This window comes from Poromitra crassiceps (assembly GCF_964638095.1).
Source record: "Poromitra crassiceps genome assembly, chromosome: 17".
NCBI lineage: Eukaryota > Metazoa > Chordata > Actinopteri > Beryciformes > Melamphaidae > Poromitra > Poromitra crassiceps.
In genome coordinates this window covers 8,965,412-8,979,056 of record NC_139635.1, presented here as the reverse complement: position 1 = coordinate 8,979,056, position 13,645 = coordinate 8,965,412, and the positions used below count along the sequence as shown (strand labels likewise).

The 13,645-nt window shown below is 43.7% G+C and overlaps 1 protein-coding gene across 1 annotated transcript in view; it reads right to left on the bottom strand.

Moving 5' to 3' along the window:
- The window catches only part of LOC310792184 (NACHT, LRR and PYD domains-containing protein 3-like), a gene marked incomplete at both ends in the record, with an annotated part of 29,910 nt that extends 18,795 nt beyond the window's left edge, over positions 1-11,115 (bottom strand). Inside the window, 7 exons of the mRNA XM_083653913.1 lie at positions 1,042-1,215; positions 2,739-2,912; positions 3,044-4,832; positions 8,150-8,378; positions 8,548-8,623; positions 10,051-10,123; positions 11,091-11,115. Of these exons, the coding sequence (XP_083510039.1) occupies positions 1,042-1,215; positions 2,739-2,912; positions 3,044-4,832; positions 8,150-8,378; positions 8,548-8,623; positions 10,051-10,123; positions 11,091-11,115 (2,540 nt within the window). The remainder of the gene's footprint in view (positions 1-1,041; positions 1,216-2,738; positions 2,913-3,043; positions 4,833-8,149; positions 8,379-8,547; positions 8,624-10,050; positions 10,124-11,090) is intronic.
- Positions 11,116-13,645: the final 2,530 nt, after the last annotated feature.

Here is a 13,645-nt window from a genome sequence, read left to right as displayed (position 1 = left end):
ATCTCTGCCCATCATTCCTGGTCACACGTCAGAGAATCTGTGAGCTTTGTTGCTGGTTTGAGTATTTAAAGGAAAGTTCAACCCTAAAGGTCCTTACACATCGGGAGCGTTTTTTCCGTGCGATTAATTTGCACGTCAATAATATTTTCCGAACCTATATCAGTCAATGCAACCGTGCAGACCAATGGCGAAGTTTCGCTGAGCGTTATTGCGGTGTTTATTTTTTCGAACCACGGTCGATTTTTCAGAAATTCGCTTCCGACGTGTACACATCTGTGGCTGTGATTGACAGGTGGGTCAAAACTCGCATCGCAATTTCGTGGCGTATATTCCCATCCCTCTTGATGTGTAAGGACCTCAACTTGTGAAGGTAAACCCGGGCCTTGCCATGGCCTCCACTACATATATATATGAACAAGCAAAGTAATGCTACTGCAAAGCACTACCGACCCACGAGAACGTACATGCATATGCGCATCTCTGAATTTCATACTCCGTCGGATTCCCAGCTGTGCACTCCCCACATTTGAAGTCGATCGGACAAACGGTTTTCGAGATAAACAGCTTTTGTGTTGCCAGTAGGTGGCACTATGCTGAATTGCATGAAATCTGGCACTACACTCTCTCGTGTTTCCAGTAGCACACTCCCCTAGTTTGAAGTCAATCGGGCAGATTGTTATCGAGATAAACCAGTTTTTGTGTTGCCAGTAGGTGGCGTATGACTATGCCAGCATTCAAATTGCACAGCATTTGGCACTGCACTACATGAGGTGCTGCACTCCTTAACCTTGATGTCGATTCGCCGAACAGTTCGAGATACACAAAGGACCTATATTTATAGACCTTTATTAGATAGATGATCTCTTCTAGCACTAGATACAATTCTAGCTGATCCATTCTGAACCAGATGGATATGTGACAGTGAATGTGACTGAGACAATAATACAGAATGGTGCTGTAATCTAAATTACATTGGATCAGAGCATTGCCCTTAGGAGGAACTTGTCAAATCTATTGAGAGAAATTGTAAACTACACTTACCTGAGAGTCTCCAGTCTACAGTGTGGACTCATCAGTCCAGCAGAGAGAAGATTCACTCCTGAATCCTGCAAGTCATTGTTACTCAGGTCCAACTTTCTCAGATTAGAGGACTGGGAGTTGAGAAATGATGACAACTCCTGGCAGCATTTCTCTGTCAGCTTGTTTTGATTCAACCTGACAAAATATATGTTCATTCATTTGTTATTTCACTGATCAAATGTGGGTTGCTCTAAGGCCACATTCAGATAGACGCCGACGAGATGTAGTGGCCACTGCGTGTAGTGCGGCTGTAGTACCTCGGGGTGGGTGGGTCTCACTTCACCCCCTTTCTGCCTTCTCCACTTCAAAACAAGCATGTGGCATGCTGATATCTGCTATTTTATGGAGAGATATACGTGTCTTTATTCTGTGACTGAAAGTTTACATCCTTTACAACCAAAGACTTTCAGTCACAGAATAAAGACACATATCTCTCCATACTATTTTACTGTTTCATGCTGATCACTTTCACTCGTATGGAGTATGTTGAAACAGTGGTTGAGGCAGGCACACTTTTATTGACAAACTAACTGGAGGAATTTTATTGTGAAGAACAGATATACAGCCACAACTTTTGAGAGAGAGGGAGAGAGAAGGGAAGAGAAGAGACGTGAGTGAAACAGAGCAGAGCTGTGTGTGGCATCTAGATTGGCCAGCTGCAGCTTGATGTAGGGTTGCACCCCCCCAAAGTCTCTTGCCGTATGACCTCTGCAACATGTCCTCCAACTTATATGACCAAAGATGTCGTATCAGTGCAATACGACCATATATCAAAAAGCACTATGCTACTTCCATACCAAAGCAAGTTGAAAAAGCAACTTTTATTCCAAAAAACGAGCTGACAAAGAACAAGGTTTAGGATTAGGGTTAGGGATAGGTGTTGGGTTCGGGGTAGCGATAGCAACACACGGATAGCCGACTGGTTATGACAGAAGACTTTCAAGCCAGTGGCCCCAGGTTCAAATCCCGCATGACTGGGCTGTTATTCACACGAGCGCTAGAGGTTGTTTAACATTGAAACGTGATTTTAGGTCGTATTCAGCTGCTTGTACGACGTCTTGGGTTGTATCCACTTGGAGGTCAGTCTTGACCTCTGCTTCACCCACTGCCGGAGCCTGGTGGACTACCCCCATTGACTATGAATGGAGCGCGGGGGGGACTGCATCACGTCGGACTCTGTCTGAATGTAGCCTAACACTGCCCAGGCTTTTAGTATGATTGAAGGAACCATGAATACAACATAATACATTTGTATAATGCAGGGTTTATACAACACACAATTATGACCACAAATTTACTTTATTTTATCTTGTCTTTTTTCTGACATATGACCTATGAGTGTGTCGCAACCCCAAGGTTGGGAACTACTGGTGTTTGGTTTCATTGTTGTCTCTTGTTATTGGAAGTATGGTTACTGAAATTGGCAGACCATCTATCATTTGTTTATTAAAGTTTTGAGTAAGGGGCAGGTCAAATATGTTTTCTTCTTCCTGCTCCTTTCCGGCCATGGAATGTGTAAATTGTAAATTGTAATAATGTTCGTGTCAAGTATGATCATGATCAGAAAAACAATAAATACATGAAAATGGAATTAAATGAAATAACCAGCATGTAATCTTGTAGTTACAACATACTGTTACACAAAACCATCATCTCACCTGAGTGTCTCCAGTCTACATTGTGGACTCTCCAGTCCAGCAGAGAGTAGCATCACTCCTGAATCGTGTAGGTAATTGTTACTTAAGTCCAGCTCTCTCAGACAAGAAGATTGAGAGCAGAGAACTGAGGCCAGAGGTTCACAGCTTCTCAATGACAGCTGACAGCCACTGAGCCTGTAGGAGAATTAGTGAAATAAAATAAACAGTCAGAAACAAAACCAATACAAACAATAATGTTGAAAGTGTTTTCTCTCCTGTATAGAAGATTGTGTCATGTATTTCTATCCAATTATCAAGGCACTTACACAGATTTATTGGAGACTTTGACCACAGGCAGCAGCCTCAGAAGAGCCTCCTCTGAAGCTGAGTATTTCTTCAGGTCAAACACATCCAGCTCTTCTTCTGATGACAGTAAGATGAAGACCAGAGCTGACCACTGAGCATTGGAAAGATTCTTTCTGGATAGAGTTCCTGATCTTAGGTACTGTTGGATCTCCTCCACTCGAGAATGGTCATTCAGCTCATTCAGACAATGGAACAGATTGATGCTTCTCTCTGGAGATGGATTCTCCCTTATCTTCTCTTGGATGTACTGGACTGTATCCTGATTGGTCTGTGAGCTACTTCCTGTCTGTGTCAGCAGGCCTCGTAGGAGAGGCTGATTGGTCTGCAGTGAAAGACCCAGAAGGAAGCGGAGGAACAAGTCCAGGTGTCCATTTGGACTCTGTAAGGCCTTGTCCACAGCACTGTTGTAGATGTGTTTTACCTCAGATCTCTGGTGTAATACCATGGGCAGTGGCGCGGTTAACTGTTCTTCACTCAGTAAATCAACACCGATGTTGATGAATGTCAGAAAGACATAAAGAGCAGCTAGAAACTCCTGGATGCTCAGATGGACAAAGCAGAAGACCTGGTCCTGGTGCAGCCCACGCTCCTCTTTAAAGATCTGTGTGAACACTCCTGAGTACACTGAGGCTGCTCTGATATCAATGCCACACGCTGTCAGGTCGTCTTCATAGAAGATGAGGTTGCCTTTCTTCAGCTGTTCAAAAGCCAGTTTTCCCAGAGAGAGAATCATCTTCCTGGTCTTTCGATTCCACACTGGATCTGTCTCTGCTCTCCCATGATACTTGACATTCCTTTGTATGGACTGAACCACAAGGAAGTGGATGTACATCTGTGTCAGGGTCTTGGGCAGGTCTCTTCTCTTATCCAATCTTAAAAGATGGTCCAGAGCTGTAGCAGCGATCCAGCAGAAGACTGGGATGTGGCACATGATGTGAAGACTTCGTGAAGTCTTGATGTGGGAGATGATTCTGCTGGCCTGTTTCTTATCAGTGAATCTCTTCCTGAAGTACTCTTCCTTCTGAGGGTCAGTGAAGCCTCTCAGCTCAGTCACCACATCAACACACTCAGGAGGGATCTGATTGGCTGCTGCAGGTCGTGTGGTCATCCAGATGCGAGCAAAGGGAAGCAGTTTCCCCTTGATGAGGTTTGTCAGTAGCACATCCACTGAGGTTGACTCTGTAACATCAGTCAGGATCTCATTGTTCTGGAAGTCTAGATGAAGTCGACACTCATCCAGGCCATCAAAGATGAACACAACCTGGAACTTGTCAAACCTGCATATTCCTGCTTCTTTGGTCTCAATGAAGAAGTGATGAATAAGCTCCACCAAGCTGAACTTCTTCTCTTTCAGCAAATTCAGCTCTCGGAAAGTGAATGGAAAAATGAACTGTATACTCTTGTTGGCTTTGTCTTCAGCCCAGTCCAGAGTGAACTTTTGTGTTAAGACTGTTTTCCCAATGCCAGCCACTCCCTTTGTCATCAATGTTCTGATTGGTTTATCTCTAAAGATATCTTCACATTTGATTGGTGCTTCTGGTCTTGCTGGTTTCCTGGATGCTGTTTCAATTTGTCTGACCTCATGTTCATGATTGACCTCTCCACTCCCTCCCTCTGTTAGGTAATGCTCTGTGTAGATCTGATTCACGAGTGTTGGGTTTCCTGCTTTTGCAATCCCTTCAAACAAACACTGAAACCTCTCTTTCAGGTTAGATTTGTGTTTATGTTGGCAAATGGCAGCAGGCGTTCCTGAATGAAATAACAAAATAACATCAATGAGTGAATGTTACAGTAAATGTGATAATTTCCTGATCTCCACAACCACTGCTCTGTTAAAATTTACCAATGATGTATCATCTTCATTGGATAAAAACATGCTTACAGGTGCTATATTCATAGACCTCACTAAGGCATTTGACATGGTTGATCACTACCTCCTCCTTGACAAACTTTATGCTATCGGTCTCTCACAGAGTTCCTTACTTTGGTTTAACTCATATCTCCACAACAGACGTCAGTGTGTCTCTATTCATGACAATCAGTCCGACTTCTTGATTATGGAAAAAGGCGTACCCCAAGGTTCATCACTAGGTCCATTGTTATTTTCTATTTTTATTAATGATCTTCCACACATCTGCTCTAATTGTCATATTCACCTATATGCAGACGACACTGTGATCTATTCCTCCAATACTGATACAGCACAAATTCAGACAGCTCTTCAGACTGATTTTGACGCTGTTCAAAAATGGTTTTCTTCCAACAAACTTTTACTAAATAAGAAGAAGTCCTACAGCATGTTGTTTGGCCCCAAATCTGATTCTCTGCTTGTAACCAATAATTGGTCAATCACTTTCTCAGATGGGACTCCACTTGAGAAAGTGGAGGAATTTAAGTATCTGGGCCTTTGGCTTGATTCTCATCTTTCTTTTAAACCCCATATTGATGCAGTAATTAAGAAAATAAACTGCAGCCTGGGAATTATATATCGCTCCATCAACTGCTTCACTTTTCATGTCAGGAAAATAATTATTTCACAACTGATATTTCCAATACTTGACTATGCAGATGTCGTCTATCAGAGCGCCTCAGAGGCTAATCTTCGAGCTCTCAACGTAGTTTACAATAGCCTTTGCAGATTTGTTTTGAGGTGTCCTTATAGAACCCACCACTGTCATATGTATGAGTCACTTAACTGGTTAATTCCTAAAGCTCGTAGACATTCACACTAGCTGCAGTTTGTTTTTAAATGTATTTTCTTTAATTATCCCTTATACTTAAAATAACTCTTAATTCCATTTAGATCATCATATAGTCTCAGGCATGCTGAGCATCCATTCTTTTTCGTTCCTAGAATTCACAAAGAAATTGGACGTTGTGCATTTAAATTTAAAGCTCCATCTGACTGGAACAATTTGCCTACCTCACTTAGATCTATCACATCTTTTCATTCCTTCAAGGCATCTCTCCTCACTTATCTTCAAACAACCTGCTCCTGCTTCTAATTATGTTTGAAATTTTGAAACAACTTGCTCATGATACTTCATGCATGTAATTTCACCTTATCTGGGTATGTGTACACTTACATTATCTATTCTCACTGTATATATTATGCTATCTTTGGGGACTAAGGGGTTGGGGAGTGGCTAGGCCTGGGAGTGCTTCTTATATGTATGTATGAGTGTATTTTTATGTTGTTTGTTTTATGTAACACCTGTTTTCTTTCTGTATATTTGTGCTAAGGACCGCCTCGAAAACGAGATGGTTCATCTCAAGGGGTTTATCCTTCTAATAAATTTGAAATTTGAAAGTGTTTTCAGCTCAGTGGACACATAGATCCTGATTGTGTGTGGAGCTCAATGCGAAAGGCAACTGTTCTGTTGTTGTTTTCTCTTTTTTCCATGTTTCTATTATCATGTGGGGTGTCATGCAAGCCAATATTCTAAGAGGGCAATATTTGGTGAATTTTAGCTTTTTCTAAAAAGTTGGCCGTTTGACGCCAGATTTAGCAGAATATCTCATTTAAAATTAGCATTAGACTGTTGTGATTCTATTATTCAGTTTTAACCATAAATATTTGCTCTTTTTCTCATTAGGGTAAATACTGTATATTTATTTAGAGATGTTTGTCAATTAGTTGTGCTGTTATGGTTATTAGCTTAGTCACTCACTTGTACTGAGCAGAAAGGGAGGGAGGGAGGGAAGGTGTGTGGGTGTTTTTTCTTCTTATGGGGTTTAAATGTTGGACTATGTGTTGTATTCCTTTGCTTTTCTATGTCTGGTTTTGTTTCTCAGAAATGAAAAATGTAAAATGTAGACTGCGTTTATGTCCTACATCTTTTTTAATCTTTATTTCTATTAAAACATATTTGACAAAGCTAAATCTCGATTCCCACAAAACGTTATTCACATAAAAAGACTGTGGGCCCTATCATCGCAAAAGCAGTAATTTAGCGTTTACGCTTGTTTTCCACTCGTTTAACGCCGCACGCAATGCAAATTGGGGGCATGCACAAGCACATTTGTCCTCCCCCTGCCATGCAGTATTACCTCTACGCCCGTTATAATGATTTAACCAGGTATGTCCGCGCAAAATACGCTTTGAAAAGCACCTCTTAGCGCAAAATTACCCAGCTGTGCTTGAGCGCACCATTATTCTCCGTGCTACGCAGCGCAGTGCAGGGGAATTCCTTTTGGATACGTCATTACGTATGGACGTGCCACGCCAGGACATAAAATTCTGCTGCTAAAATTGGTTAACCAGCAGATTATTCAGTGAGGCAATCAACTGATAATTCACTGAGAAACTTTTAACACATCGCAAGGAGGGGTTAATGGCAAATTAATTGAGAAAACTTGGACACCTTCACCTATCCCATAACCCGGAGGGTCGTTGGGGCACCACAGATTATCTGTCGACAAGCTCTCTTCTCTATCTCTCTGTCCTTGGCAGCTCTCACTGTTTCACTGAGTTTTAATTGAGTCCACTCTAAATCCTCCCATCTTTTCTTTTGTCTCCCCCGTTTCCCCACTGCAAACACGTTTCTATTTTTCAGTGAACAAAATAACCCGAATTGCATCAAATCACATGTTTTTAACAGGTATATGATGTGATGGTGTTGTTGTGAGATAGGGATAATATATACAGTCAATGGAGATAGGCCTATCCAAATTACGCATGGGGAGAATTACAGCATATGCCTCATGCAAACTGTATTACAGGGATGTATTACAGGGACTGCGAGACGGGAATCTGATTCGTTTGATTGATGTAACGCCCAGTCATTGCCAGGGAACACCTGTGAATAATTCTGGTGGTTAACACCACCCAAATCCCCTTTGCGCCATGCACAAATGACTTGGCACGCCTCCAATTTGCGCCTGCACCCGTTGTTGCCCCCTCAGATTCAATGGGCATGACATCTGATGATGTGCAGCACGACACCACATAATTTTACCCGATTATTTGTAAAGATTGTGCTCATCATTGACCTTCCAATCTTGTTTTAGACATGTCTGTATTTACAGCTGCAGAAAGAAAGTCAAACATGTTCAAAGCTTCTTACTGCTCTGCAGAGAGTCAGCCAGCTGCTCCTGCTTCATTCTCCGCAGGAAGAGCAGTGTGATGTCTAGAAAAGCCTCTCTGCTGCTCCTCTTCTGCTCTTCCTCCTCACCGTCCACCACCTCCTCATCCCCCCTCTGACTCTCTAAGCATTCTGGATCATCTGCACTCAGAGCCCTCTTGAACTTCTTCAATTCGTTCTTCACAAAGGTGACGATGTTCTCCTCAAGCAGCTGCAACAGAATAACATAAAAATCAAACGTTCATAATAAACATGGAACACATTACAACCATCTTGCATAGATTGAAAGCCTGTTGGTCTAAAGACTCTAGCGTGGAGCCTGAATGTTTGTTTTGAATTTCACTTGGCGAAGTAAAAGGCGATTATGTTGATTTACATACGATAAATATGGAGTCTATGTCTGTTTGATGCTCCTGGTCAGACCCAGTGGGAACCTCTGACATCTCCTGGCAAACTCTGAGGGGAAAAACATATCAGATATTAGGTCAAGTTATAATAAGTTATGTTATCACACATACACACACAACTGTAATGCTGCTCTGCTTAGATGTGATGTTCTGAAAGAAGAAACCTTTCTTCTGTCAGATCATAACCTCATCCAGTTCACTATTCCATCCCCCACATCCACAACTCCTCAGAGAATTAACCTTCCGGAACACAAAATCAGTCAATCCCCTCCAACTCTCAGACCTGCTCTCGACTGCTCTCTCCCTGGAACCAGCCTCCACCTCACCTGATGATCTTGCCAACTATCTCAACTCCACATTATCTGCCTCCCTCAACTCACTGCCCCCCTCCCCCCCCCGCTAAAAAAAGTATCCTTCACCACCGCTGCACCCTGGTTCACCCCGACCTCCACACAATGAAACAGACTGGCCGCCAACTCAAACGATTCTACAAGAAAACATCACTCACCGTTCACCAAGATGCCTAGACTCCACCTGTCTGCTTACAAAGATGCCCTCACCACCGTCAAGTCTCCACCATCACTAACGACTCCAGCCACAACCCTAAAACCCTCTTCAGCACCCTCAACAACCCCCTCAAGCCCTGTGCCGACGTCCTCTCCACCTCCACATCTGAACAGTGCAACTCATTCCTTCAATTTTTCACACACAAAAACACGGTTCTCCTCTCTGTCTGACCCAGCCCCTATCGGGGCCCTCCTCCTCTCCATCCCTCTTGACCTCCCTACCCCCCCCCCCCCCCCAGCTCTCCCGCTTCACTCCAGTTGCCCCCTCCACCATCTCCAAACTCATCAGCCCATCCAAACCCACAGCCTGCTCCCTCGACCCCCTCCCCATCCCCCCGCTGAAGACATGCCTTTCTGTCCTCTGCCCCTACATCACAAACTTCTTCAACTCCTCAATGTCCCATGGCACTGTCGCATCTGCCTTTAAAACTGCTGCTGTCACTCCAATCCTGAAAAAAACTGGTCCCGATCAATCCTGTCTTAACCACTACCGGCCAATCTCCAATCTCCCCTTGCTCTCAAAAACCCTTGAACACCTCATTGCCACTCAACTCCAAAACCACCTGCACTCCCATAACCTATTTGAACCCCTCCAGTCTGGATTGGACCCACTCCACAGTATAGAAACTCCTCAAGGTTCTCAATGATCTCCTCACCTCTGCTGACACCGGTTCCCTCAACTTCCTGTCTGTCCTCTTTTTGAGTGCTGCCTTCGATAGCCAGAAAATCCTGCTCATCAGATTTGAAGACTTCTGTGTCGTAGGCACCACACTCAGGTCGATCCGCTCCTACCTCTCCAACCGATCACAGTTAATTTCCCTCCACAACCACTCTGTCACATCCACTGGCACACAAGATGATGAAGAGGAGAAGGCGGAGTATTGAACCTTGAGGTAGCAAGGTTCAATACTCCGCCTTCTCCTCTTCATCATCTACATCCTCCTTCTCGGTCACATCCTCCGCCACTTCAACCTGGAGTTCCACTGTTATGCCAGTGACACTCAGATCTACCTCGGCACCAAATCCCCCCACAACCCATCCCTCTCTGACATCAAAACCTGCCTGTCTGCAATAAAAGTCTGAATGCAAAACAACTTTCTCAAACTCAACAGTAAAAAAACAGAACTCCTCCTTATCAGCTCCAAGTCCACCCTCAGTAAAATCAACAACCCCACACCCATCATTGATGGCACCACTGTTTCCCGATCCTCTTAGGCATGCAACCTTTATCCTTGACCCCACCCTTTCCCCCCAGCCCCATATCCGCCAAACTGTCAAATCCTCCTTCTTCCACCTCCATAATATTGCAAAGATCCGTGCCTCTCTCTCACGCCCCTCTGCTGAAACCCTCATCCACACCTTCATCTCCTCCTGTCTCGACTACTGTTACTCACTCCTGCATGGCATCAACACCAGCCTCATCAACAGACTCTAACACTGATCCAGAACGCAGCTGCCCGACTTCTTACCCACACCAAATCTTGGCATCACATCACCCCAGATTTAAAAGAACTTCACTGGCTTCAGTTTATCAGTTACAAAGCTGCTCACCAATCCCCCCCCCCCCCCCCCATATCTCACTGACCTCCTCTCCCCCTACCAACCCTCCCGGTTCCTCAGATCCACCTCTGCCGGCCTTCTCTCCACCCACATGTCCAACCTCAGCAATTTCGGGGACAGAATGCTACTGTATTATTACTTGATGAATAGCTTTGTTTATGCTGTACAACTGTTGTATAAAAGCAATCACACTCAAGGTTGTGATGTTCTGCTCTAATCATCATGGCTCTGATTATCTTCGGCATTCGGCCTGCGGCCTCATGGCTTTGACCGAATGACAGCCGTGACGATATTAGAGTCGAACATCACTCCCTCTCATGATATTGCTTAAAATGTAAGCAATGCATGCTCAGCAAACCTTCTCTGCATGAGTCAGTAAAAACAACTTACTTCTCTTCAGAGGAATGGTGTCCATCTTTAAAATTCATCCGGTCATCCTTTGAGTGGTTGCTCTTCAGAGACACACAGCTGGGTTGAGGAGAGTGTCGTCTCTCCTGCTGGATCCTGAACACAATAAACCCCCCAGGGCACAGCAGACATATATTTCATTAAATAACATGAAACCATCATAAAAACAGAGATAATTCAGAGATAGATTCAAGATTCAAGATCCTTTATTGTCATTGTCATTTACACAACAATGAAATTGAAAAATGCATCCTCTACAGTGTAAAAGGTTAAAAAAGTGCTATAGTAACAGACAGACAATACGCAAAGACAGACAGTGGGTAAAAGGTAATAAAAAAGGGGGTCATGGTAAAAAGAATTAGAGGGGTAAAACATCCATACATCTAAAACATTTCTGGCCCTGGCCACATATTGCACGTCTCCCAAATTGCACTAAGGATTAGCAGCAAAAACAAAAGTGCATTTAAGAAGTAACAGCGTGCAGCTGGCGTACCACACACACACGCCGTATTTGAGGACGCTTTCAATGGAGCAGTGATAGAAAGCTACGAGCAGTTTCTGGGGGAGGTGGTGCTTCCTGAGAAGTCTCAGGAAGTAAAGTCTCTGCTGCGCTTTTTTTTATCAGCCCCGTGGTGTTGGTGCTCCAGGACAGGTGCAAGCATCCTGTGAGCAGATGAGAGCTGAGATGTTTGGATGAACTTGGGTCAACAGCAGCAGTGCAGAATGATCAGCAGATAGCTGGCACATTATAAACAGCCTCAGTGACTTGTCTGAATGTGATTGGTCATGAGAGTAAGCTGCTGTTTGGATAGGACAGCTGATAGCTAATCAGCTGACAGCATGCACCACTTCATTGTTCTGCCTGCTGACAACCCATTCTCGTGTAGCACGCGAGATGCCTAGTTATTATAAACTCAATCCACAGAATTTCAAGGATCTGACAAATTCTATATCTGATGACTGAAACTGACAACAGCAAACCCATCTGTTGTTGTCATCAGTTTTAAATAAATACCTTTGAGAGTGGTGACCATCTTTGAAGTTAAAATGGTGGGTGATAGACGAGCCACTCTTCACGGACACAGAGTTGAGTTCAGGGGAGTCTGCTCTCTCCTGCTGGATACTAATAGAAACATTGAACATATGAAGGTATCTGTGCCCTTATGAAGAAGACAATTTCATGTTTTCATTAATCCTAAAATACAGAGAAAATAATGACTTACTTATTTCCAGGATATTTATTTTTAAATTTTACAGGGTCCACCATAGACTGGTCGCTCCTCATGGACACACAGCTGGGTGCAGGGGAGTCTGACCTCTCCTGCTGGACTGGGCTTCAACACAACAGAGACAGAGCTTTTACTCTGAATAATGGCGGGTCAATGATTTAATGCTGAGCCCTGAGATGGAGAACAATCATGGACATTTAGTGATCCTCATCTGACCTCTTAGCTTTGTTCCGGCTGTCATCCCCAGACAGAGAGAGCCTCCTTACACTCACTCATACTAGAGCCAACACCTTTACACAACATACTGGGCTGATTCATGACAACAAGGTTTCAAGGGTTGATTCTTGGGGCTGATCCTGTCAGTACCATGTCACAGACAGAGTGTATGTAATACTCAGTCTGCCTGGCCTTTATGTACATCCAATACACTGACCAGGTTAATCTAGATAGGCTTTTTAAGCCTCTGGGACAGTTGAGACATGGAGTTATTGAAAAGGAGTTGAATCAAAGTTAGTGTAGTATTGTCAAGTAGAGGTCTTCACAGATCCAAAATGATGAACACCAGACCCTAATGGACCCAGGAAATTTGTGCCCGGACCCGGATTGGACCCGTCTATTATTAGAAAGCTGAGACCCGGACCCGTCAGAACCGACAAATGTCGGACCCGAACCCTATAGAACCGAGCATAGTGGACCTGTACAGAACTGAGGAATACCGAGGCAGAGACTAGCGGTGAACATCAAAGTTGCTTGCTAATTGCTATTACAAGTTGTCTGCTCTCTCCTGCTGGATACTAATAGAAACATTTAACATATGAAGGTATCTGTGCCCTTATGAAGAAGACAATTTCATGTTTTCATTAATCCTAAAATACAGAGAAAATAATGACTTACTTATTTCCAGGATATTTATTTTTAAATTTTACAGGGTCCACCATAGACTGGTCGCTCCTCATGGACACACAGCTGGGTGCAGGGGAGTCTGACCTCTCCTGCTGGACTGGGCTTCAACACAACAGAGACAGAGCTTTTACTCTGAATAATGGCGGGTCAATGATTTAATGCTGAGCCCTGAGATGGAGAACAATCATGGACATTTAGTGATCCTCATCTGACCTCTTAGCTTTGTTCCGGCTGTCATCCCCAGACAGAGAGAGCCTCCTTACACTCACTCATATAGAGCCAACACCTTTACACAACATACTGGGCTGATTCGTGAGAACAAGGTTTCATCACATCAAGGGTTGATTCTTGGGGCTGATCCTGTCAGTACCATGTCACAGACAGAGTGTATGTAATACTCAGTCT